Source organism: Mesoplodon mirus (genome assembly GCF_964341445.2).
Source record: "Mesoplodon mirus genome assembly, chromosome: 8".
NCBI lineage: Eukaryota > Metazoa > Chordata > Mammalia > Artiodactyla > Ziphiidae > Mesoplodon > Mesoplodon mirus.
In genome coordinates, this window is record NC_138984.1 from 343,217 (window position 1) to 370,533 (window position 27,317).

At 48.2% G+C, this 27,317-nt stretch overlaps 1 protein-coding gene across 1 annotated transcript in view; it reads right to left on the bottom strand.

Annotated features, from left to right (window-relative positions):
- The window catches only part of FARP2 (FERM, ARH/RhoGEF and pleckstrin domain protein 2), a 95,682-nt gene that overhangs the window by 20,460 nt on the left and 47,905 nt on the right, over positions 1 to 27,317 (bottom strand). The window contains exons 18-28 of the mRNA XM_082631310.1: positions 21,081 to 21,228; positions 13,321 to 13,416; positions 11,113 to 11,276; positions 10,702 to 10,770; positions 10,108 to 10,165; positions 6,517 to 7,680; positions 5,005 to 5,132; positions 4,388 to 4,451; positions 3,444 to 3,584; positions 2,185 to 2,334; positions 1,729 to 2,002 (exon numbers count right to left, since the gene is read on the bottom strand). Of these exons, the coding sequence (XP_082487436.1) occupies positions 1,729 to 2,002; positions 2,185 to 2,334; positions 3,444 to 3,584; positions 4,388 to 4,451; positions 5,005 to 5,132; positions 6,517 to 7,680; positions 10,108 to 10,165; positions 10,702 to 10,770; positions 11,113 to 11,276; positions 13,321 to 13,416; positions 21,081 to 21,228 (2,456 nt within the window). The remainder of the gene's footprint in view (positions 1 to 1,728; positions 2,003 to 2,184; positions 2,335 to 3,443; positions 3,585 to 4,387; positions 4,452 to 5,004; positions 5,133 to 6,516; positions 7,681 to 10,107; positions 10,166 to 10,701; positions 10,771 to 11,112; positions 11,277 to 13,320; positions 13,417 to 21,080; positions 21,229 to 27,317) is intronic.

The window sequence follows — 27,317 nt, forward strand, 5'->3', positions numbered from 1 at the left end:
CACAACCTGTATTAAAATACACACCAACAGGCAGATCGCTGAAGCATTTTTAAGATGCTAAATGTCAAGTTTTAGGTGCCACAGAGTATGTGTAGCCTTAACTGACACGGTGAAGAATCTTAAATGTTTGTAAACCCAGACCTCTGCGTCCAAGGTCCTCCACTGTCACACAGCCAGGAGGAGTCCGTGTTGCTCTGAGTCACAGGACCCGCTCACACGTATGCCCCACCGTGGCACCGAGAACCACCGAATCCTTGCAGACGAGACAGGTTTGGAAACGCTTCCAAAAGGAAATGCTTTGGGATGCGTGGACAGCTCTCCGTTTCTGCTGTCCACCCAGAGTTCACAGGCAGCCTCTGCTCTCAAAGGTGCAAAGTTCGACCGTCTTCAAAAAAACACTGAAAAGGTAAAACTTTCGTTTCAGTCAGTCAGCAGTGCGCCACCCTGGGAGATGATTTTCTTTGTGGCATTCTTTATTTCCAAACATTTCTAAATATCCATCTTATAATGTTTGACATCGTTTTGAGAAGCGCAGTACTGTGCTTTGTGTTACCTCCTTATCGTCTGACCAGGTGATGAAAGAGAAACATCACTTTCAGACAGGAAGCTCAGCTACTTTTATTTCATACCTTTAAATTCTCTTCTTCAAAACTCTGTAAGAAAATAAACAATTTTGAAACTTTTTGCCTTATAGCGGAGCAAGAGTCAGCTCCAGTTTGGAAAATTCAAGGTCAGGTGTGAAGGTTAACATGATGGAGAGAGTGTAAGATCTAGAAGCTCCCTCTACGGCTGGAACAGTGATCACTAATCCCATAAGAAAAGGGAAAAGCTGATTTTTCCAAAGAACCCAGGTAAGCATGACCCTGATGAGTTGCAGGAAACCACATCTGGCTCCACTTCTGAACTAGGATGTCACGAGTCTCTCTTATAGGAAATATGGTTCATAAAAGTAGGAGGTAAAAAAGTGGCTACTCCGAGGGGTCCAAGGTCCAGCTCACCCCTTCTTCCTGCTGTGTGTTCGTCTGTCTCCCAGGGCTGTGACGGCTCAGTCTGGAAGTGGCTGTGGTCACCTGAGACTCAGGGGGTGACGTCTACACGCATGGCGCACCCAGGGGCATTTTCCCGAGTCTTCTCTTCTGTTTCCTTCTAAGCAAACAAGACTCCTTCCTTGTTGAGAAAAACGGGGGTGCCAACCTACAACTCATTCACACTCTGGATCATTTGTCCGGATGACGCCCGCCAGGTGTGGGGTCTCCTCTGCGTGACACATGTAGGTGGTCCAGGGTGCACATCCTTTTTCTAATAAGTGACACATTTTGTCTAAAGTTTGAGAAGCTGAGACTTAAGGATCTTCTGAACTATTGGAGCGACGGAGGCAAGGGCCCCGAAACAAACTATTCAAGTAAACTAGGAAGTGTGGAGGTGACGTGCGTTAGGAAGGAGGTGCGACCTGAGTGAACGTTCTGGAAAGTAAAGGCCACACAACTTTCACCCTCCTAACTGGTCACCCCGTGCATCCACTGGGTTCATCACGGACGTGTCGCCACCTCATCCCCGCGGGGGGGACGGCAGTGGAGGGCGTCAGTGAGGGACGGGCCGGTGTGATGGGGGAAGAAATGGAGACCCCAGTGATCCACTGTCCTCTGCTCTAAGGGGGGGTCCCCCAGGGAGTTCATGCCAACAGGAGCCTTTCTAGACGCTGCCAGCCGCCTCCCGTCCCCATCACACTGGGCGCCGGGTGCCTCGAGACCCCAGAGGGAGCCTGGCCCCCGCCCCGAGGGGCCTGCGCTGCCCCGAGCACCCCGTCCTCAGCTGGCTTGCTGCAGCCGCTGCGCAGGAGTGGGGCAGCCCCGAGGCCTGAGAGGGGCTGAAGAGGCGGACAGCTCCGTGGACGCAGCAGAAGCTCGCGGCAGCCGAGGGGGTCCAGGAGGAAAGGCCCGTTCAGAATCTGAGCAGCTGCCACACTTCGGGCCAGGGATTTTATCAGGCGGGGTCTAGCTGACTGCGGGGAAAAGGCAAGAAAACGGTCTCACCTTCAGAGTTAAGAAGCCAACAGCACGTGTTCTGTGCACTGTAAGCCCAAGGACCGTGCAGTCCAACCCAAAGCTGCGAACAGTGTTGCTCTCAGCCGGCACCTTGGAGGCTCGTGCGGGCCCAGAGCCAGCAGACCACCGGCTCTCCTACATCCCCCTCTGCACACTGACCACAGGGGCCACGACAAGCCCGAGTGGGGCCGCTGAGAAAAGCAAGGCGCTTCCCCGACTGGCCTTCCATAGGGGCATCGCCACCCACAGCCGGCATGAGACAGTCTGTGGGTGTCATGGGGCCAACTGCCTATGAAGACAGATTTCGGTGGTGATATGAAAAGATACAGGGCTGCTTCAGGGGTTCACCTGACACATGAGATAACCTTCCATGGGTATAAATCAAAACTGTACGCAAGTAGAGGGAAAGGAAGCTAAAAAAGCCATCAAAATCCATAGCAAATATTCCCTTATTTTATTGAGTAAACAAAGAGTTCTGAATTAGTACATATCTGCAAATTTATAAACGGCAATTTCAACGGGAAATAAACTTTCAAGAACCACAAACCAGCAACGTCAATGTGTCTTTAAAGAATGAATGAGTTCAGATTTACAGGGAAATGCCATCCCCTTTTCTCCTCATTCCCGGGGACATAGATACGTTCACGTAAAAGACAGCATTCAGGGTCACGGCGGGCAGGGCGCCACATGGAGAGACAGTCCCACAGCGGCCCCTGCGCTCCGGCCAGCTGTGACAAGCTCTGTCGCTTCAGGACAGGGGCCGGGGCGCAATCCCACGAGTGAATCCGTGGCCTTGAGAACAGACACTGAAATGCCCAACTTTAAGTGCCTGAGAGAACGTTAACATTTTCATCTACGAAGTAACTGTTCTAAGAATGGATTTCTTTCTGGTGCTCCCTGAACCGGGAGGGAACAGCACAACTGGCATCCCTTGCCACACACACATAGGGTCGTGGCCCGTGTGCGCCACAAGACCGGAAGCACAGCACACCTGATGCTCAGCCACTCCTCCAGGTAGCAGGTGAGAAGGTGCCTGCGGCGAAAACCACAGCACACACGGCACCAGAGCAATTAAAGGACTTTGCAAAGTGACGATCTTGGGGATGGTGAAAGTTCTCCGTGTTCAACGTTTTTGTGCGGTTTTTATTGCCCATCCCTCCATCATCACTACCATTTTAAAAACGTGTGTTAACTGGAAAAAGGAATCCTACTCTGACCCCGCGCCGAGAGGATTCCTGTGTGATGTGAAAAGGCCCACACAGGACGCGCCGTTACCTGCTTTAGTGCCGTCAACCTGACTAACGTGAGGCTGTGCTGTTGTTAGACTCTGGAAACTGAAAGACGATCACAGACTTGACAGCTAGTAAACAAACAGTCCACGCAAGCGGAGTGCGTCACTCCAGGGGACTCGGCGGGGACGGTGGGCACCGCCTCTGGGCTGCGGTGACGGTGCCGGGCTCCCCCGCGGGCGGAGCAAAGCGCATTGCGGCCGCGCGCTCTCAGCGGCTGGCGCCGGCGTGAGAAGGGCTGCTCCCAAGCCTGTGGGCCCCACGCCAGTCTGCACGTTCACCCTGTAATCCAGGTCTATGGGGCCACCCTTCCAAGGTGGGGCCACCGCATAACATGTTTTCCAAAGAAAAGGCAATCACGATGAACAGCCTTCAGCAAACCCAGCAAAGGCCCGCTGCTGGCCTCACTCAGAACCATTCTGGATATTTTCATGCGTCCTATAAACCAGCTCTTACTAGACAGAACACGACAGCACCGCTGCCTGAGCTACAAGCAGAAAGACCGGACCTGTAGGACCTATCCTTCAGGCTCACTTTCCCGGTTGCTGCGGGGTCCCCTCCGGGAGGGGGCTCCTCCCACTGGAGTGAAGGGGAAGGAGGGCTGTGGGCAGAGTCCAAAGAAGCCACAACTGATATTAAAGAAACGGTTTCGGTGTAAAAGGAAAGCTGTGGAAGTAAACACATCGTGAACACTCTGGAAAAGGAAAGTTGTTCAAAATTTTTCCAAATCTGACCAAAGAGCTAACCCTGAATCTGAAAATAACACCTTCACCAGCAGTGTCCACAGAGCGTCTGGGATGCTGGGCTCGTTCTAGAGCCACGCTGCCCATGCGTGGAACAGGGGGTCAGGGGTCGGGGTCAGCCGTCAGTGCAGCTGCAGGTCCAGCCTCCAGGGCTGCAGGGCCTGAGGGGCAGACTGACGACAGCCCAGGCCGCTCAGCTTCCCTGCGAGTCACCGGCACAAATGGGAAAGAGTAAGAGGAGACAGATGGGCTATCTCGGCCTTGAGCAGCACGCGGACCGGGTCTGGATCCCGATTTGAGCAAACCAGACGTCGGCCAGCACTTTGTCCACCTTGTGGGGTGACATCTGCGTGGGGCCAGTGAGGAGGCGCCTTCTGTTTCAGAGACACATGAGCGCTGAGGAAGGTGGTCAGCGCGTCAGGCCCGCTTTATAGGAGGGGGGCAACACCCGGGGGGACATGGTGGGGGGGGCACAGGACGGCCCCGCCCAACAGGCTTGGGCTTCACTGATACACTTCCTTCCGCTTCTGCATATCCTGAAAACTGTCTAAACAAAAGCTAGAAAATTATCCCCAGAAAAAGAAGTTTCTTTGAAGAAACAAGACAAAACCTTTAACAGGAAGGCCCGGTAAAAGACATCTGAGAACAGGACTTATTCAGATTCTTCGACATGGGACGACGACCACCCCCCCTCCCCACCGCTGCCCTGCATCCTGCAGCCCCGGCTGCTCCGCTGGCTCAGACCTTCTGCCCAGACACCAGGACAGGCTGCTTTAAAGACAAAAGGACACTCTGTTAGTTCGGAGCGCCGGCGGGCACAGTCAGGAGACAACAACCAACCAAGGACAGAGGCAGCCGTTGTGTCAACTAAGATTTAGGAAAAGCGTTGGATGGACAGCATCTGCATCGGCTCCTTGCCACACACACCCACGGTGCATCTTTTCAGTGACACAAGATGTCCCAGACGTGCCATCCTCACCAGTGACGTCAGTCACGGTCACACAGTCTCTCCACAGACGCCGGCCAGTCAGCACCAGTGCAGACAGACCCATGACCTGGGAGGTGCGGGGGCGGTGGGTGTGAACGTCCCAGGACCGGAGCCACGAGGGACCTGGCGCGGCGGTAAGGCAGCTGCGAGGATGGAAAGTACCGGCCCATTAGGCTGAAGCCCCTGCTGGTACCCGACTGACACCATCAACACCATCGACACCATCTATGGACGGCGCCCGAGCCTGCAGGGAAGCCCCGGCATCTCCACGCGGCCGCCGGGAATGGGGTCCACACACACGGCGAGGATGGGACTTTCAGGAAGAAAACTAACCTTTAAACACGGCGCTGCCCCACCAGGTGAGACCGGGAAGGAAGCACAAGACCCAGTCCATGGACTCGGTGACAAATTCAGCCCTCAAGGGGGCTGGCCATGCAGCCTGTGCTGAGCGCTGGCCCGTCTGTGGGGTGTGGAGCGCAGTGCCCCCAGGGGCACAGCCACCTTGGCCTGTCTGCACACATGACCTTGCCCATGGCCTATGGACGGATGCGTGCGGATGGGGTCTATCAGAATCAGCCAGCAGCTGTGTCGGGTGCACACCTGACCGGAGGAGACACCATTGCTACAAAAGGCTAAGCCCCCTGCAGCTTGGGGAGGCCCCGGGTGCCCAGTCCCCACAGGGAACAAGCCCCCGTCGGCCCCAAGGAAACGGCTGGCCGGCTCGAGCTAACGCCATGCCTCTTGGGCCGGTTGGTGTGTCTGGTTCTGCCTTCCCTGCAACCGAGTACGTGGCGTCCCCCAAGGAAGGTGGAAAGGACACAGTCCCGCTTACACCGCAGGTTAAACCAACGCCTCTCCAAGCACGGTCCCTGGATCCTAAGTCATGGACGCAACCAAGCCTCGGGCACTGAGCCGCCCTGGGCAGTCCCAGACCACAGCACAAGGAGGCCGCAGCCCCCGCTGCCCTCCCCAGGATTTGCGTCCTGTGGGGCCTAGTCAAGATTTCGTGCAGTCAAATCCGACAAAACCTCCATCATAATTAATCATGGGTCGCACACCTCACCTTAAAAAGCAGCAACAGGCATAAGGCATACATTCCATTAAAGGTCAACATGAATCAGAACCGTGTAACATTCAAAACACATAGCACCACTTTAGCTGAATCAAAGCAAATGCCAGAAGAATAAAGCTGCAAAGGCTAAATGATCAGCCCCAAAGGATGGGCTGGAGATACTCATCCATTTTAAACCTGCTGCACAGCTTTTAACACCGCTCCAAGCTCAAGTTTTAATTTTTTGGCATTCCAAACAGCAAAATCAATCAGAGAATTAGGGGGAAAAAAGAATATCTAGCCATGACCACAAATCACTTTCCGTATCGAAAGCCGACAATCTGAGCCCTCACCCACCGAGCAGGTGAGGGTCACCCAGGAGGGAAGCCGGGAACGGTCAGGACAGGTTTTCATCGACCTGCTCTCCAGGAGTCAAATTCTTTATGTTACTCTGCAGATCGAAAAGGACTCTCTCTCCCCTTTCCTGAGCAAAGGGGTTACCGAAGAAGAGGCTCACATCTAGGGGGGCCTCAGCCTCGGAGCCCCACGAGTCTGTGTCGGAGCCGCTCGGGTCCTCAGCTGTCATGGGCGGGCAGCTGAGCTGCTCTAACTGGTCGACGATGTCTGAGAAATGGAAGGCCGAGCTGGCCTCGGAGCGGACCGAGCAGGCGGGGAAGTTGGCCATGGAGCTGGCCTCGGACTGGGCGGCAGAGCCGGGCGTGTGCGCGGACAGGCTGCCGGGCAGCGGCGCATTGCTGAGGGAGCTGGTCTCGGACTGGTGGAGCCGGAGCGAGCTGGCGGCGGACGGGCTGAGCAGGCGCTGCATCAGGCTGGCCTGCGCCTTCACCTCCAGCAGCTCCGAGGTGTTGGCTGGGTGCGCGTCGCCAAGGCTGCCCTCCTCCTCGGACTCAAAGCCGCGCGCCCCACTCCCACAGGCCGGCTCTGGGGAGGACCCCTCCGGGCTGGACGGAGCAGACCCCAGGCGGCCACACAGCAGGGCCTGCGGACGCAGTCTGCCAAAGGGGAAAGGAAAGGCCTCAGAGCCTTCGGCAAAGAAGGAGATGTCTGCCAGACTGCCATCTCTGAACTCCTCGAACGCCGGCAGCTGGGCGCTTGTCAATGTGAAAACAGGGCCCCCCTGGAGGCTCTGCCGGCCACACGGGGGCCCCCCCCTGGAAGGGGAGGGGCCCACAGTCAAGGCACCCTCACCATGGCCACTGTGACCCGCACGCTCCCTGCTGGCCCCCCCTGCCTCTAGGCCTAGGGCAGCGCGACTCAGCCCCTCAGTGCTGCTGGGGCCACAGCTCCACACGCCCGGACCCAACCCGACACCTTGGCAAGGCTGGAATGCAGGCGGCCCGGGGGGCGGGGCCGCGGCCACGCCGCTCCTCTCTGCAGCTGGCCACCTGGCGCTGGGAGCCCGGGGCCCCGTCGGGGAGCCGCTGCTGTCCTTGGAACCGAGCAGGCCCACGGAGGCTGGAGGGGAGGCGGGGCCCGAACAGAAGGAGGCACTTGTTGAAGACGGGGACGCGGGAGTCCTCGTGCCCTCGGTGAACAAGACGCTCTGGGGATCAAATCAGGAGAAGAGAAAAAGGAACACGTGAAATGAGCAATTACTGCTGGGAAGTCGCAAAGCTAACTGGGCCCAGATGAGCACAGCCGCACCCACACATTTCTGTCACAACTTCTACAAAGGAGGGCAGCAGGTCAGACCTTTCCTGTTAGAACTGAAGATCTGTAAATGCAGACAGGATTTCAAACGGACCCAGGATCTAGTTAGGTCCCTTGTAAGTCCACTTTTTTCTCTGCGTTAGGCATGACCTGTCTACAAGAAAGGCCATTTCCACCACTGAAGGCCCTGAGTCTCCCTGGCACCCAGGTCACCCTGAAGTTGCCTGGGGCTGTCTTTGGGCATCATTGTTCCCCTGGGGCTGGGCGGCTGGAGGAGGGGTGAGCTGCCCCACTCGGCTACCCAGGCGCCCTCCCCCGCCCTGCCAGGGGTCACCAGGGGACAAAAGGCATCAGTGCATCCACACACCGCCCGGGCAGCAAGGGCCAGGTCCGCACGCGGAGCTCCTCGCCGACGCCGTGCACAGGAGCCCCGGGCATCTCGGAGGTGCAGGAGTGGCCCTGCGTATGAGCAGGAAGAGGCTCACAAGCGGGGCGCGGGGTGCTGGGAGGGGCAGTGGCCCCACCGTGCTGCTCGCCACGCCGGGCGCCTGCGCCGTGTCCTGGCTCACGGTCCCACACGCAGGGACACGGAGCAGCCCTTCCCACTCACATGTCACCGAGACACAGCCGTGTCACACCAGCACTCACAACATCACAAGGGGGCGGTCAGAGCAAAGCAGAAGCAGCAGCACAGCGACCGCCCCTTCAGAGACAAAGCGGCAGCTCTCGATCCGTAAGACCGATCTCGCTTTGTGTGTCTCCCACGTGGCTTTTTCCTAATCATCAACCATATTCCATATTCTCTGTGACTTTTTTTTTTTTTTTTTCTTCTTTTTGCCGTATGCGGGCCTCTCACTGTTGTGGCCTCTCCCGTTGCAGAGCACAGGCTACGGACGCGCAGGCCCAGCGGCCATGGCTCACGGGCCCAGCCGCTCCGCGGCACATGGGATCCTCCCAGACCGGGGCACGAACCCGCATCCCCCGCATCGGCAGGCGGACTCTCAACCACTACGCCACCAGGGAGGCCCCTCTCTGTGACTTTTAAAAGACAGCATCAGAGAACTGGAAGCTTAAATGTAACTTCTAGACTACTCACAAATTTGAACTTTGTTAAAGAAACAAAAATAAGTTCTTTTAATTTCAGTTGATTTAACAAGGAATTCCAAAATAGAACACGTACCTAGAAGAGTTAAAGAATGTTGTTATTTAAAAGACCCGATTAAAAAGAAATTTAGGACACACGAGCTTTAATATATGAGGTTCAAGTGTAGCTTCTAGAAATACTATAACAGTATAAGTGACAAAACTGTCAACGCAAATCAACTTTGTGCAGCAATTAAAATGTATAAATATGAAACTATACAGCTGCACACAGAAAGTTGTGAAATAACAGTACATGAAAAGAGCAAGACTCTCTGTAAAAATATACTTGCATGTGGCAGTCAACACGCAAATGTGAACACAGGGAGAGATAGTGGAGAAGCAGACCTGAAACACAGAGTCATCGACGTCCCAGCCTCACAACACAGAACTGTCACGTCTGGGACACTGTGGCCAAACGTCTCCTGTGAGTGTTTGTGTGCACCTGTGTGTACCTGTTTTAATATAGCTGTGATCATGTCAAACACACAGGCATACACATTTGTTTCCTGCTTTTCACCCTTAAGACAATAGTAAAAGATCCACTCAGTGAACACGGCTTCACTAAGCAAATCACCACCCTAAGCTGGCATTTAACCTCACTTTGCACTTTTATAGAAGTAGTATTTCTCAGTTGTTTTCCTGACAACAAAAAGCACTGTGTCCACTGCACAAAGAGAAGAAAAAATACATAGAGAGAAGCACAAAGAGAAGATAAAAACTGCCTGGATCCAATCGCTCAGAGATCATGTTTGACGCTGTGCATACACTTCTCTTTTTAAATCAAAATGAGGACATTACCCAGGCTGCTTTGCACCCTGCTACTTTCACGTACTGATATTTTCTGGGCGCGTCCTGCTCATGCACTATTCTCCCGAAACGAGAGTTTTAAAGGCTCTTGAGTAGCGCCTCATGTGGACACGCCCAGAACTGCCAGTGACTCACCCGGCACAGACGGTGGTCGCTAGGATTTCTCGAATGACAAACAACACTGTCACACATCTCAATGCACAGAGCTTTCTCTTCACTCAGGACTCCTTTCTGCCAACAGGGTCCCAGGATTGGAATTTCCACACAAATGACAAAGCTAATTTTAGGACTCTTGTTACAACATTGCCAGATTATTTCCCCAAAGAGGACAGGTGATTATACCGTGTACGTTTTACGCAGAAGGACTGACCTGCCTTGGCAAGTTGGCATTTAGGGCGCGGAGAGACATCCGGGTCTTGCTGTGCTTTCTGCAAACAGAGAACAGGCTGTGAGCCCCCAGCCCTCCTCGCCTGACCCCTGTTTCTAAAGCAGCACATGCTTTGCCGCGAGAAGGACTCGCATAAAAATGTGGCCAAGCCTCTGTTAACATGCTACGAGGCACCTAACTAGAAACGGCAGGATAAAAGAAAACAAGCATTCAAACAAAAAATACACGTTCAGAAGAGGTGAAATTATCCCCTTCACACTGAAGGAAAAGTTCCACGTGCAAAGAAACAACATGAATTTTCAGATTCAAAGTTTACCATGCTATGTAAAAACATTACATCTAAGCTAAGCGATACAGACTAGAACCAACAAGCATTATCTGTATCTTTACACAATAACTGTAAATAACTGTAAAATACAAACCTATTACCATTAAAATAAATAAAAGAAACAGAACTCAAGTGCCAAAATACAAGTTTACATATTTGAAGTGATTTTTATTCAAATACAGGTTAAAGTATTTAAAACGTTAATTTTAAAAGCCCACACTTTTCATCATGAAGATGAGAAAATTTACCTTTCATATGGAATCCTCTTCATCCCACCATCTTTGACATAATCCACTAGTTGCTTCTGAGTTCTTCCACTGTGAAAAAAAATCAGATTTTAAAGAAAAGAATAAACAGTAATTCACAGCATTAATTTTTCACAAAAGCAAAGGAAAAGTAAGACTTGCCCATCCTCTCTCGTAAGTTTACACATACATTTAAAAATTATACTTTGCAACAAGCATAACCAGTTTTCTAAACAGTTTTTATGAAGCCTATTTTTCCCACTATTTTATTTGATATGCTTTCTCCAGTTTTACAATAGCTGCAGTCTGTGTGTAGTTCTCTGGAACATTCACACCACCTTCTTCTTGGCTGAGGCTGTTCGGGTTCTCAGTCCCACAGACAAGGCCAAGACCTGCCTGGCACAGCTGCCCCACCTGTATCTGAAGGAGGAACCTCTGCTGAAGAGGATGGCTCTAGCTCTGGGCTTCGGCTGATCAGAAAGTCTGAAAAAGGTGTGATACTCTACACACGTCTTCCAGAAGTTCTTACACGCGTCCCTACTCCCCAGCACGAATTCCAGGGTGTCCTGGTAAGGCCCCTGGGAACAAAAGACAAAGGTTCAAGTTACTATATCAAGAATAAAATTTAGGAAGGCAAAAGCCTACTCCAAAGTTAAAGATTAGGACGTTTTCTCCCTCAAAGTTGTATACAAAGACTTCTGGTTCCATTTACATTTAAGAGAAGAAAAACACAAGGTATATATTCATTGTAGAAACATCAGGAAAATGTGGTCATCTACAATTACACGACTGCTAACATTCTGAAGTTTATCTCTGTAACCTTTTCCCACTTAGGAAACTAAGGCATCTTTCCAGGCTGGCTGACGCATTTATCTATTATCACCCAATCATTCTCCTGGGGGTTTTTCTGGGATGTTTCAGATGCCCAGGACACACAAGGTTTTCAGGCTCACAAACATCACCATGAAGAAACTACTGCGTTGTCTCTAATGGCTATTCCTTAGGATAAATTCCTAGAAATGGTATATTGAGCTCAGAAACAATGCACATTTTTGAACCTTATGATATATTATTACCAAATTACTTTCCAGAAAGAGTATAATACTTTGACTCCTATGTTTAATCTTAAAAATCTAAGGCTTAGGGATATAAAACATAACCTTGCCAGGTGCAGAGATAGAGACACAGTCTGGAACTTTGAAATATCATGCTATTCCAAAGAAGAGTTGCTTTGGAATATAAAGCAGTAATTCTCTTCTTTCCCTGTCCTTTCAGAATAATTGCCAGAAACTTTTTTTTTTTTTACTTAGAGAAAAAAAAAGCAGCCTTTTACTTGTATTTTGTACATGTTTTTGGCATTCCTTATACTTCTCTCTCATCCACAGAATAAATATCTGAGTAAAAAACAATTAAGCTATCTGTTCATACTTTCTACCAAACACACTTATACGTCGCACATGACCCTGGGGTTTGACAAAAGCTAATCAAGTGCCTTTGAAAAGCTTAGGTGAAGCCTCTCCTCCAGATTGGCCCAAAGCTCTGATCTCCTGGAGTGTGTCTAAGCTGACAGCCTCCTAAGCTTCAATCCCACAGCGGCTCAGCTAACCTACATTTTATTTCCTAACTTCCTTTGTACAGTAGACATGTAACAACGTGGACATCTTTGAATAGTCTGACGTACTGGATTTTTCCAACTATCAGACTGTACAGACATTTACTTTTTCCCCTTTTTACTAATTTCAGTAAATTTATATTTAATTATTACCTTACTGACTCACAATCTCAAAAGAAAGGAACATTTATTTTCTGAAAATCAAGTCTACTTCAATTAGAGCTACTAAAGGGTCAATTTCTGAATCAAAGACACACGAGAATATTGGGAACGCCCCTCTCTTCATTCTGGACAGAAGCTCCAACACTGATTTGCTGTGGAGCTTCTTCAGATCACAGCTAAACACTCTGTATTTCAGCTTTATTACCCAAAGAAGGACTGGCTGTAATAGACCAACAGTTCTCAGCAGCCCCGGGAGTTTGTCGCACGTGCACTCTCTCAGGCCAACCCCAGAGCTGAGTCTCGGGGTGGGGCCGCCCCCGGGGATGCCGATATGCCCCCTAGGTGAGAAGTGCTGGGCAGGTCACCCCTAAGCCCATCCCTAGTCCTGAATCCTGTCCTTAAATTCTTATGTGAGTTATGCTGAAACGATATATAAAGTAATTAAAGGGACTTCCCTGGTGGTGCAGTGGTTAAGAATCCTCCTGCCAGTGCAGGGGACACGGGTTCGAGCCCTGGTCTGGGAAGATCCCACGTGCTGCAGAGCAATGAAGCCCGTGCACCACAACTACTGAGCCTGCGCTCTAAGGCCTGCGAGCCACAACTACTAAGCCTGCGTGCCCTAGAGCCCGTGCTCTGCAACAAGAGAAGCCACCTCAATAAGAAGCCCGTGCACCGCAACTTAAGAGTAGCCCCTGCTCGCCGCAACTAGAGAAAGCCCACGTGCAGCAACAAAGACCCAACGCAGCCAAAATTAAATAAATAAATTTTTAAAAGAAGTAATTAAAAACTCAGTATGCTAGCAGGGTAAATTCTCTTATAATTTAAAAAGTTTTCAAAATAATACTTACATGGACCTCTGGGTGGAGTTTGATAAGAAACCTTTTCCTCTTGAAGCTGAGCTTTCGGAGCCTGGACCAGTTGAAAGTGTTGATCTTGGTGCTGCTCTGAAATTCAGGAGACAGACGTTCGTTGAGGAACACATCTGTAACCTAGACGCACGCACATGATTTCTCATGAAACGGAGAAGGTTTAAGTCACATCCTTGCCAGAAAGCACAGCGAGCCCCTGATATTTTATGTTCGGAATGACTGAATTAAAATGTCAATACTAAACATACTAATCTCTCTGTTTTAGGAAGAAAACTTTATTTCTTTGATAAAGCTTTATTACAACCTCTTTTTTTCAGTGTTAACAGTGAACATTTTTGAAGCCCCCCTACTGCGAGGACGGCGGCTGGGAGGGGCCTGGTGGTGGCGGAGCGGGTCTGGAGCGGAGCTGGGTTTCTCACTGAAGGGAAGAGGGAAGGATGGAGGGATCCCAGGGGTGCCGGATGGGACCCGGACCCAAGGCTGAACCCCCGACTCTCCAGAGTGGGCACACTGGGCAAGGACCTCAGCTTCTAAACAATTTTGTCCACTAAGGAGACCAGGGCCCTTTGCTCTTCCAGGGTGGGGCAGGCAAAGAACAAAGGAACCTGTACCATCTTATTGTGTAAGAAAGTAAACAAGTGCTCAAAAAATGACGGGAAATGTCAAAAGGACACAGGAGGGACTTCCTTCCCTGGTGGTCCAGTGGTTAGGACTGCACTTTCCAATGCAGGGGGTGCGGGTTCGATCTCTGGTTGGGGAGCTAAGATCCCACATGCCTCGCAGCCAAAAGACCAAAGCATAAAACAGAAGCAATATTGTAACAAATTCAATAAAGACTTTAAAAATGGTCTACATCAAAAAAATCTAACAAAAAAGAAAAGGGCACAGGAGCCGCCTGAAGGGACTCCCTGATGTGGGCCAATTTAAAGATCAAAACAAATAATGACAACAGATCAAGTATCAGATTATAACCCGAATTATAACTTGAGTGATAGTACGATTATAATGCAAACCCATGAGTCCACAGTGACGTAAAGACAATAAACAAACGAGGAGAAAACGCTTCCTTCTAGGATCATGAAGAATGGAATTTAAAAAGCTGCCTTTTGGCAACCATCAGGGAAGTTTACAGTCTTCAAGTATCTCTCCATAAAATGCTTACTAATTACAAAGGATAAAAAGTCACTTTGCAGCAAAGAAGCCTGTCAAACGCCTTCCAACCAAGTGATGGATACTGGCACCACCGGCAGTGGGACAGACAGGCACCGGGGGCCACCTCACGGCTGGACCAGGCACACTCTCGCTTCTGGGATTCACCCGCCCAAGAAGCTTAACTAGGGTCTGATCGTCAGCACGTGCTGGGAGGCCCATGTTACAGAAGGACTGGCCTCGAACCTTCCAAAGCATCAAGGTCGGGAGAATCAAGGAGAGAAGGAAGAGAGTTCCAGACTGAAGAGGCCAGAGCGGGATCCTGACTGGGCAGAGCGCTTGACCTTAGAGGGGATCTTCTGAAGCCAACGAGACTGGGGCAACTGGTGGAAGCTGGATGCCGTCTCTGGGGAAGGAGCACCTTCTACTGTTGTCATATCCTTTCTATAACCTTGAAACGTTTCCAGAATTAAAATGTTAAATGTACTGAAACACTTTTCTGGCATTTTCTTTTCTATTCTTGACTCTCATGACCATTTACTCTTTTCTACAAATTCAAGATGGGGGGTGGCAAGGTGAAGAATGTTTTCCCTTCAGAGATACTAAAACAAACAAACAAACAACAACAGAAAAACCCACAACAACTTAAGCAATTAAAGAGGAAAGAGGCACTGAAACATGCACGACACGGACAAACTCTGAGACGGGAAAGCTGTCAGGCACAAAGACCATTTACAGGAGTGTCCAGAACAAGGAAATCAGCAGAGACAGAAAGCAGATTAGTGGTTGTCAGGGGCGGGCAGTGACTGCTACAGTGTATGGGGTGAGGCTGGGATTTAAGCGTTCTGGAGTTAGTGGTGACGGTGACACAATTCTGTGAATATACTAAAAACAACTGAATTATACTATTAAATGGTGAACTTTACGTTATGTGTGAATTATATCCAGTTTTTAAAATTCCTGAGTTAAGAAGTGTCCTTGAGGCCAAGACACAAATGACAGGGTCTAGATGAGACCCGAGTATCCCAGCTCCCAACACTGTCCAGACACGAAGTCACTTCAACTGCTACTCAAAGTAAAATATTCGAGGGTTTTCAACTGTGTTCTCAAAAAAGCAAACAAAACCACCAAAGGATAAAACATCAACAAAAGAAAAGAAAACGCCCACCGCCAGCTCTCGCCTCTAGATGGTAGGTGCCTAGGGCAAAGGCTTAGGAAAGCAGGTGGGCACAGGAGGGGCAGGGAAGGGCCTGTCCTCCCCAGGAAGACACAGAGAAGAGCGACAGACACACTGTTCCCGGCTGCAAGCTTGCCTTCCCATTTTCCCTTTGGGTCAAAATAAAAAATCACCATATCCCAGTGCTTTAACCGAGTCATAAATCAAAAGTGGAAACAAAGAATCCACGGATGCCTGCCCTCACTCTGCCCTGGGCAACCCTGACCCTCACCGAGCAGTGCAACACTCAGAGCCACTGCTCTCATTTTGGATTTTATCAAAAAACTCCAGGGCTCAGCTCTAAATGCCAAATAAGACGTGAAACAGAACCCAGAGACTCAGGGCTCTCCGGGCCACCCTCAGGCCTGCTCCCCCGGACAGAACTGCCTTCCGGACCTGCATCTGCATGTCCACACAGCTCATTCAAGGCTGCTACTGTACCCTGCTCCGAGATCTCATCTCCTGGACCTCCACCCCTCCCCACACTCCCTCCATTTTTGGTAAATTTAAAATTCGGTATTTATATTACTGATCACTTAAGTATTGCTTGCAAGTTGAGCCAACCTGAATTATAACTATACTTTGCTCCTTTGCTTTTTAAAATTAAATAATTAATTTTGGCTGCTTTGGGTCTTTGTTGCTGCACGCGGGCTTTCTCTAGTTGTGGCGAGCAGGGGCTACCCTTCATTGCGGTGCATGGGCTTCTCATTGCAGTGGCTTCTTTTGTTGTGGTGCACGGGCTTCAGCAGTTGTGGCACGTGGGCTCAGTAGTTGTGGCTCACGGGCTCTAGAGCGCAAGCTCAGTAGGTGCGGTGCACGGGCTTAGCTGCTCTGCGGCATGTGGGATCTTCCCGGACCAGGGCTCGAACCCGTGTCCCCTGCATTGGCAGGTGGATTCTTAACCCCTGCGCCACCAGGGAAGTCTGCTCCTTTGCTTTTGTTTTTCCTTGAGTCACTAACTGCCTCTTTTCATTTGCTTAATTTCTAGGTACCCAGCGCTAATTCAGCCCAAACCTTCCCCGCAGACCTTTAAAACTCCTCGATATGGTCTAAGCCATGAAGCCATCGCTCAGTTCTTCTCCCTGCTCCTTCACAGGCCACACCTCCCGGCTTGCAGGATCTCAGTTCCCCAACCAGGGACTGGACCCCGGGCCCTGGCAGCAAAAGCACCGAGTCCTAACCACCGGACGCCGGGGAGCTCCCCTGATCAGCCCTTTCTTGGAGGGCGCCCCCGTGCTTATGCTGACGAACGTTCTCCCCATCTGAGCACAGCCCGCCCCTCTGCCTTCTCCAACCTGAGTCACCCTGTTTCCTCAACTCTCATCCGAGTTTCTCTCTCCTCCAGTGTCAGCCTTCAAAAAGGCTGTGCAGGAACTGAATTTCTGAAAACCTGCGTATCTGAAAACGCTTTCATTTTCTCTTTGCACAGGAGTCACGTTGTACAGGGCAAAGAATTCCGGGCTGGAAATGGTCTTCTTTCACGTGTAGAACCTCCGTCTCCAGCTTCCAGTCCTGCTGCTACCAGCCCGGCAGCACTCCAACTGCCCCCACCTCTGGCAGCTCACGCTGACGAGTCCTGCTGCCATCACACTGGGAACCTGCAGGCACCTTCAACCTGGAACTTTGTGCCTTGAGTTCTGGAAGCTTTTTCTCGTGTAATTTCTTTAACAATTCCTCCACTGCTTTTTGGTTCCTGCCTCTAGAATTCTGGGATGCTGGACCTCCTGGATGGTGCTGGAATTTTCTTTACTCTTCTCTCCCAACTTTCACCCTTTATCTTTTTTTTTTTTTTTTTTTTTTTTTTTTTTGTGGTATGCGGGCCTCTCACTGTTGTGGCCTCTCCCGTTGCAGAGCACAGGCTCTGGACGCGCAGGCTCAGCGGCCATGGCTCACGGGCCCAGCCACTCCGCGGCATGTGGGATCTTCCCGGACCGGGGCACGAACCCGTGTCCCCTGCATCGGCAGGCAGATTCCCAACCACTGCGCCACCAGGGAAGCCCACCCTTTATCTTTTATTCTGTTCTGTGGATATTTCCTCAACTGCATCTTCCAAACATTCTCGTTCCGCCAACGTGCGTCACTCTTGTTCTCTGTAACTGCCCTGCTCTCGTTTCAGAGATGCAAACTTTTCCCTTATTTCTGTGAGGCTTTTTAGAAAACGTAATTCACACAAATTGAAGGTCTGTGGCAACCCTGCACTGAGCAAGTCTATGGGCGTTGTTTTTCCAATAGCATTTGCTCACTTCGTGTCTCTGTGTCACATTTTGGTAACTCTCACAATATTTCCAACTTTTTCATTATTATATGTGTTATGGTATCTGTGATCAATGATCTTTGATGTTACTGTTGAAAAAAGATTATGACTGTCTGAAGGCTCAGATGATGGTTAACACTGTTAGCAATTAAAGGATTTTTAAATTAAAAAAAAGAAAGAAAACATAACACAGTAAAATACTAACAAGGTTCAAATTCTTAAGGTACCAAAACTGAGTCCAGAATGAACAGGCCCCTCTCCCCACTTCTAAAAGCCTGCAGGCTATAGTAACCATCCTAGGGGCAGCCAACACCAGTTTATTTTGTAGGGAATAAATAGAGTGTGTGTGTGTATAAGTTCCCCTCTTTTCCCCATAAGCGGTAGCAAATTCCACACACAGTTTTGAACATCTTCTCCATTTAACAATACATCTCAAAGAATGTTTCACGTATCAGGACACAGCGCATGCAACCTTGGGACAGTTGTCCAATTATCCCATAATATGGATGCACCACCATTTATTTAACCAGCCTCCTAATAATTAATTACCAATATTTTACTATTATAAACAAGGCCAGAATAAAAAATCACAAGAGAAAAAGTTTACACTCGTGCTAAAGCTGTGTTCCTGTTCCTCACGAACGTGATGCAGGGTAAAGCGATTTTCCTGTTCTGCCGATCTGACAGATGAACAACAGTATATCCTCTCTGAGGAGCCGTGCTTTCCATTTCTTCCACCCCCGGCACAGTTTCTGTTTCTTCTGAGTCTCTTCTTCCCACAAATTCGGCACCTGTCCCTCAAATACCATCTTCCTTTGAAGAAAGGCTTTCCTCAAACTTCTGGCGACCCTTGGTCACTGTCTGTGCTTAACAGCGAGGCTCTGGGTGTGCCTGAGTTAGTGACCATCCTGGTAAACACTGGCCAGGGAGCATCACCAGGGGATGCTAGTCTAAGGGACATCTGACAAGGGACAGAACATCTGTGTCTTAAAGCGCCTCTCCATGGACCGCTTATTAGTTGAAAGAGGAAAACCAGTAACTATGCAGTAGAAGAGCCAGAAAACACAGGGATCAAGGTTCGCATCGCCAGGGAGGCCAGGTGGCATCTCGGGTGTGACCCCCGAGGGGGACACATGTCACCTGGGCAGTGGTCCAGCTGGGAACACGTCACCTGAATCTAATCACAGGAAAACAGCCGACAAACGCAGACGAGGAACTTTCTATTACAAAGGGGCTGTATTCTTCAACACCGTCTTCACACACAAAAAAAGAATGTTCCAGATTAAAGGCGACTCCAGCGTGACGGCCTGGTCCTAGATGGGGTCCTGTCCTGCAGGGAGACCACTGGCCAGCTGACAGGATTGGGGATGGAACCGTGTGCCAGGTGTTAAGAGCCCATGGCCTCAGCGGTGACTGACTATGGTCACGACAGGGAATATACTCTGCTCTTGGGAAACACACACTGAGGTTCTTGGGGCAAAGGCCCTGACGTGTGCAGCTTACTCCCCAAGGCTTCAGAAAAGACTGTGTGCGTCTGGGCGTGCGTCTGTGCTGCAGGGATGAGAACACATGCCAGCGGGAGGTGCAAATGGTGACAGCTGAACCTGGGGGACAGGTGCGTGGGGTCTCTGTGTGCTATTCTCATTCTCACAGCTTTTTGGGACGCTTGAAAGTGTTTCCTGATCAAAGTCTTTACAAAAGGAGGCTCTGAAGCGCTGGCTGGCAGCTCCCAGGGCTGCAGCGGGGCCCCCGACGTTAGAACCCCGCTCATGAGGCACCTCATCTCCACCTTCCGAGGGGAGGGAGGCGCCTCGTCCTGGTGGGGCGGGGCGTGCTGTAGCTGTCTGCCCCGGCCCCGCCGGCCTCCCCGCCCCCCTGGGGATCCCAGGCTCCTCCCTAGGCCGTCAGGGGCTGCTTCCCTACTTCCCAGACTCTGCTGATAGTCCTCGCTTTCTGTGGTTTCCTTTTCCATTCTTTGTTCTTACTGATGTAAAGTTAAAAAAAATTCCTTCACTGTCATGCCGGTGGGGATTTTGAGGGAGTGGAGATGAATTCAATCTGCCGCCTTCCATTTCAAGTCTCTAACCTCATGCTTTTACAGTTTCTTCTGGTCATAAACTATTTGTCCTTTTCTGGAGAAATGACAACAGCTTGACTGTGAGGGATGTGATTTTCCCCTCTGTGCCAGGTAGGAACCGCCATCAAAGGGAGCAGGTGTAGGAGACCCTGGACACCACTCAAAGGGCCTGGATTTTAGGTGGAATGTAACAGAACTGACATTCTAAACGCAAAATTAAATTTTTTTCTGATGGGAAATTGAAATTTGCTTGCTAAGTTGAGAAAGAGAAAGGAAAAGCAGAAGAAACAAAGTGTCCTTGATCAGGGAGGCCTGGATCAGATCAGCCGTTTCAGGCGCCGGCAGCGAAGACGGGCCACAGAGGGAAGAGCCGCAAAGCCAGCCGGGCGCCAAGAGCGCCACCGCCAACCCCGGGCACCACGTTCCATCAGAGGCGCCCGACTTCACGGGCCGGGAGCAGGCAGCTCCTGGAGGGGAGACGGGAGCATCTGGCGAGGCGAGGGCTCCCGAGCTGCAGGCCGGCGCCCTGGCAGCTGTTTCCAGGCGCGTCACACCCCACGGCCCGGCACATGGACATTCACCACAAACACAACTCAGTGGCCCTTTATGTAACACTCACCCATCCGAACGCTGCTACCGCACACATCCCCGGGAACCCGAGCACTGCCCTCGGAGGGTCCCCAGGCTGTTCTGTCTTGTGCTTTAAACAGTGACTGGGACCCGTGGCGGAGACCCCACAGGGCAGCAGCCTCCCCGTGGGGGTGGACGCCGCCCCACAGGGCAGCCAGAGCCCGGGCTTGAGGTTCCACGGGGGTGACCTTCTGTCAACGTTAGAAGGACAGTGGGATGTGACTGAGCGCCCCGGGGGCCGTGGTCCCCGTGACAGTGAGTCCAGGACAAGAAGACAACTTCTCTAACGGGTGAGAGGTCGGATCAGAGGGTCCGCAAAGCTCTTCCTCCAAGTCTAAGACGGATTCAGCAACAGAGACTTCCCAGCAAACGTAAAACAATCCCATGAAGCCACAGCATAGCCGCCCTCCTACCTGGAAGACGAGGACGCCCATGTGGGAAACGGCCAGGTTGATCTTGGCCCCCTCCCTGTCAGAGGCCGTGTGAAACCTGATGCCGTACATTTCCAGCTTCCGGGCAATTTCCAGCACCTGGAAATCCGACTCGGCAGGCGTCTGGCCCCTGTAATAAAAGACAGCATGATCACAGCACTCCTGAAAGAGCCGAAACACAGGACAGAAGCGACAAGGAAAAGAGACCACAGAAACAAACCAACAAAGGAGGCTCTGTTCTTCAGAGGGTCGGTCACTCACTGTATGTTTATGTACGCACATCAAACAAAACACTGCACACAGGCCACGGAAACTGTCCGCTTGCTTCTATTCTGTAATCCATTTCCTAGTGGGTCGAATGTTTTCTTTGCACTCATTAGATGTTTAGCCTTATAATTTTATCTTTTTTTTTTTTTTTGCCTTATAACAAATTTAATCAGTTATACATATACATATGTTTCCATATCCCCTCCCTTTTGTGTCTCCCTTCCACCCTCCCTATCCCACCCCTCCAGGCGGTCACAAAGCACCGAGCTGATCTCCCTGTGCTATGCGGCTGCTTCCCACTAGCAATCTACCTTACGTTTGGTAGTGTATATATGTCCATGCCACTCTTTCACTTTGTCACAGCTTACCCTTCCCCCTCCCCATATCCTCAAGTCCATTCTCTAGTAGGTCTGTGTCTTTATTCCTGTCTTACCCCTATGTTCTTGACATTTTTTTTTCTTAAATTCCATATATATGTGTTAGCATACAGTATTTGTCTTTCTCTTTCTGACTTACTTCACTCTGTATGACAGACTCTAGGTCTATCCACCTCATTACAAATAGCTCAATTTCATTTCTTTTTATGGCTGAGTAATATTCCATTGTATATATGTGCCACATCTTCTTTATCCATTCATCCGATGATGGACACTTAGGTTGTTTCCAGCTCCGGGCTATTGTAAATAGGGCTGCTATGAACATTTTGGTACATGTCTCTTTTTGAATTATGGTTTTCTCAGGGTATATGCCTAGTAGTGGGATTCCTGGGTCATATGGTAGTTCTATTTGTAGTTTTTTAAGGAACCTCCATACCGTTCTCCATAGTGGCTGTGCCAATTCACATTCCCACCAGCAGTGCAAGAGTGTTCCCTTTTTCCCACACCCTCTCCAGCATTTATTGTTTCTAGATTTTTTGATGATGGCCATTCTGACTGGTGTGAGATGATCTCTCATTGTAGTTTTGAGTTGCATTTCTCTAATGAGTAAAGATGTTGAGCATCCTTTCATGTGTTTGTTGGCAGTCTGTATATCTTCTGTGGAGAAATGTCTATTTAGGTCTTCTGCCCATTTTTGGATTGGGTTGTTTGTTTTTTTGTTATTGAGCTGCATGAGCTGCTTATAAATTTTGGAGATTAATCCTTTGTCAATTGCTTCATTTGCAAATATTTTCTCCCATTCTGAGGGTTGTCTTTTGGTCTTGTTTATGGTTTCCTTTGCTGTGCAAAAGCTTTTAAGTTTCATTAGGTCCCATGTGTTTATTTTTGTCTTTATTTCCATTTCTCTAGGAGGTGGGTCAAAAAGGATCTTGCTGTGATTTATGTCAGAGTGTTCTGCCTATGTTTTCCTCTAAGAGTTTGATAGTGTCTGGCCTTACATTTAGGTCTTTAATCCATTTTGAGCTTATTTTTGTGTATGGTGTTAGGGAGTGATCTAATCTCATACTTTTACATGTCCCTATCCAGTTTTCCCAGCACCACTTATTGAAGAGACTGTCCTTTCTCCACTGTACATTCCTGCCTCCTTTATCAAAGATAAGGTGACCATATGTCCGTGGGTTTAACTCTGGGCTTTCTATCCTGTTCCATTGATCTATCTTTCTGTTTTTGTGCCAGTACCATACTGTCTTGATTACTGTAGCTTTGTAGTATAGTCTGAAGTCAGGGAGCCTGATTCCTCCAGCTCCATTTTTCGTTCTCAAGATTGCTTTGGCTATTCGGGGTCTTTTGTGTTTCCAAACAAATTGTGAAATTTTTTGTTCTAGTTCTGTGAAAAATGCCAGTGGTAATTTGATAGGGATTGCATTGAATCTGTAGATTGCTTTGGGTAGTAGAGTCATTTTCACAATGTTGATTCTTCCAATCCAAGAACATGGTACATCTCTCCATCTATTTGTATCATCTTTAATTTCTTTCATCAGTGTCTTATAATTTTCTGCATACAGGTCTTTTGTCTCCTTAGGTAGGTTTATTCCTAGATATTTTATTCTTTTTGTTGCAATGGTAAATGGGAGTGTTTCCTTGATTTCACTTTCAGATTTTTCATCATTAGTATATAGGAATGCCAGAGATTTCTGTGCATTAATTTTGTATCCTGCAACTTTACCAAATTCATTGATTAACTCTAGTAGTTTTCTGGTAGCATCTTTAGGATTCTCTATGTATAGTATCATGTCATCTGCAAACAGTGACAGCTTTACTTCTTCTTTTCCAATTTGGATTCCTTTTATTTCCTTTTCTTCTCTGATTGCTGTGGCTAAAACTTCCAAAACTAGGTTGAATAAGAGTGGTGAGAGTGGGCAACCTTGTCTTGTTCCTGATCTTAGTGGAAATGGTTTCAGTTTTTCACCATTGAGGACGATGCTGGCTGTGGGTTTGTCATATATGGCCTTTATTATGTTGAGGAAAGTTCCCTCTATGCCTACTTTCTGCAGGGTTTTTATCATAAATGGGTGTTGAATTTTGTCGAAAGCTTTCTCTGCATCTATTGAGATGATCATATGGTTTTTCTCCTTCAATTTGTTAATATGGTGTATCAAGTTGATTGATTTGCGTATATTGAAGAATCCTTGCATTCCTGGAATAAACCCCACTTGATCATGGTGTATGATCCTTTTAATGTGCTGTTAGATTCTGTTTGCTAGTATTTTGTTGAGGATTTTTGCATCTATGTTTATCAGTGATATTGGCCTGTAGTTTTCTTTCTTTGTGACATCCTTGTCTGGTTTTGGTATCAAGGTGATGGTGGCCTCGTAGAATGAGTTTGGGAGTGTTCCTCCCTCTACTATATTTTGGAAGAGTTTCAGAAGGATAGGTGTTAGCTCTTCTCTAAATGCTTGATAGAATTCGCCTGTGAAGCCATCTGGTCCTGGGCTTTTGTTTGTTGGAAGATTTTTAATCACAGTTTCAATTTCAGTGCTTGTGATTGGTCTGTTCATATTTTCTATTTCTTCCTGATTCAGTCTTGGCAGGTTGTGCATTTCTAAGAATTTGTCCATTTCTTCCAGGTTGTCCATTTTATTGGCATAGAGTTGCTTATAGTAATCTCTCATGATCTTTTGTATTTCTGCAGTGTCAGTTGTTACTTCTCCTTTTTCATTTCTAATTCTATTGATTTGAGTCTTCTCCCTTTTTTTCTTGATGAGTCTGGCTAATGGTTTATCAATTTTGTTTATCTTCTCAAAGAACCAGCTTTTAGTTTTATTGATCTTTGCTATCGTTTCCTTCATTTCTTTTTCATTTATTTCTGATCTGATTTTTATGATTTCTTTCCTTCTGCTAACTTTGGGATGTTTTTGTTCTTCTTTCTCTAATTGTTTTAGGTGCAAGGTTAGGTTGTTTATTCGAGATGTTTCCTGTTTCTTAAGGTGGGATTGTATTGCTATAAACTTCCCTCTTAGAACTGCTTTTGCTGCATCCCATAGGTTTTGGGTTGTCGTGTCTCCATTGTCATTTGTTTCTAGGTATTTTTTAATTTCCTCTTTGATTTCTTTAGTGATCACTTCGTTATTAAGTAGTGTATTGTTTAGCCTCCATGTGTTTGTATTTTTTACAGATCTTTTCCTGTAATTGATATCTAGTCTCATAGCATTGTGGTCGGAAAAGATACTTGATACAATTTCAATTTTCTTAAATTTACCAAGGCTTGATTTGTGACCCAAGATATGATCTATCCTGGAGAATGTTCCATGAGCACTTGAGAAAAATGTGTATTCTGTTGTTTTTGGATGGAATGTCCTATAAATATCAATTAAGTCCATCTTGTTTAATGTATCATTTAAAGCTTGTGTTTCCTTATTGATTTTCATTTTGGATGATCTGTCCATTGGTGAAAGTGGGGTGTTAAAGTCCCCTACTATGAGTGTGTTACTGTCGATTTCTCCTTTTATGGATGTTAGTATTTGCCTTATGTATTGAGGTGCTCCTATGTTGGGTGCATAAATATTTACAATTGTTATATCTTCTTCTTGGATCGATCCCTTGATCATTATGTAGTGTCCTTCTTTGTCTCTTATGGTAGTCTTTATTTTAAAGTCTATTTTGTCTGATATGAGAATTGCTACTCCAGCTTTCTTTTGGTTTCCATTTGCATGGAATATCTTTTTCCATCCCCTTACTTTCAGTCTGTATGTGTCTCTAGGTCTGAAGTGGGTCTCTTGTAGACAGCATATATATGGGTCTTGTTTTTGTATCCATTCAGCCAGTCTGTATCTTTTGGTGGGAGCATTTAGTCCATTTACATTTAAGGTAATTATTGATATGTATGTTCCTGTTCCCATTTTCTTAATTGTTTTGGGTTCGTTATTGTAGGTCTTTTACTTCTGTTGTGTTTCTTGCCTAGAGAAGTTCCTTTAGCATTTGTTGTAAAGCTGGTTTGGTGGTGCTGAACTCTCTCAGCTTTTGCTTGTCTGTAAACGTTTTAATTTCTCCATCAAATCTGAATGAGATCCTTGCTGGGTAATCTTGGTTGCAGGTTTTTCTCCTTCATCACTTTAATTATGTCCTGCCACTCCCTTCTGGCTTGTAGAGTTTCTGCTGAGAGATCAGCTGTTATCCTGATGGGGATTCCCTTGTGTGTTATTTGTTGTTTTTGCCTTGCTGCTTTTAATATGATTTCTTTGTGTTTAATTTTTGACAGTTTGATTAATATGTGTCTTGGCATATTTCTCCTTGGATTTATTCTGTATGGGACTCTCTGTGCCTCCTGGACTTGATTAACTATTTCCTTTCCCATATTAGGGAAGTTTTCAACTATAATCTCTTCAAATATTTTCTCAGTCCCTTTCTTTTTCTCTTCTTCTTCTGGAACCCCTATAATTCGAATGTTGGTGCGTTTAATGTTGTCCCAGAGGTCTCTGAGACTGTCCTCTGTTCTTTTCATTCTTTTGTCTTTATTTTGCTCTGCAGCAGTTATTTCCACTATTTTATCTTCCACCTCACTTATCCGTTCTTCTGCCTCAGTTATTCTGCTATTGATCCCATCTAGAGTATTTTTTATTTCATGTATTGTGTTTTTAATCGATGCTTGATTCATCTTTAGTTCTTCTAGGTCCTTGTTAACTGTTTCTTGCATTTTGTCTATTCTATTTCCAAGATTTTGGATCTGGGAAATAGAATCTTGGATCATCTTTACCATCATTATTCTGAATTCTTTTTCAGGTAGACTTCCTATTACCTCTTCATTTGTTAGATCTGGTGGGTTTTTATCTTGCTCCTTCTCCTGCTGTGTGTTTTTCTGTCTTCTCATTTTGCTTATGTTACTGTGTTTGGGGTCTCCTTTTTGCAAGCTGCAGGTTCGTAGTTCCCGTTGTTTTTGGTGTCTGTCCCCAGTGGCTAAGGTTGGTTTAGTGGGTTGTGTAGGCTTCCTGGTGGAGGGGACTAGTGCCTGTGTTCTGGTGGATGAGGCTGGATCTTGTCTTTCTGGTGGGCAGGTCCACGTTTGGTGGTGTGTTTTGGGGTGTCTGCGGACTTTTTATGAGTTTAGGCCACCTCTCTGCTAATGGGTGGCGTTGTGTTCCTGTCTTGCTAGTTGTTTGGCATAGGGTGTCCAGCACTGTAGCTTGCTGGTCGTTGAGTGAAGCTGGGTGCTGGTGTTGAGATGGAGATCTCTGGAAGATTTTTGCCGTTTGATATTATGTGGAGCTGGGAGGTCTCTTGTGGACCAGTGTCCTGAAGTTGGCTCTCCCACCTCAGAGGCACAGCACTGACTCCGGGCTCCTCAATTTGGGATGATGTGTTGTCTATTCATGTATTCCACAGATGCAGGGTACATCAAGTTGATTGTGGAGCTTTAATCCGCTGCTTCTGAGGCTGCTGGGAGAGGTTTCCCTTTCTCTTCTTTGTTCTCACAGCTCCTGGGTCTCAGCTTTGGATTTGGCCCCGCCTCTGCGTGTAGGTCGCCGGAGGGCGTCTGTTCTTCGCTCAGACAGGACAGGGTTAAAGGAGCAGCCTCTTC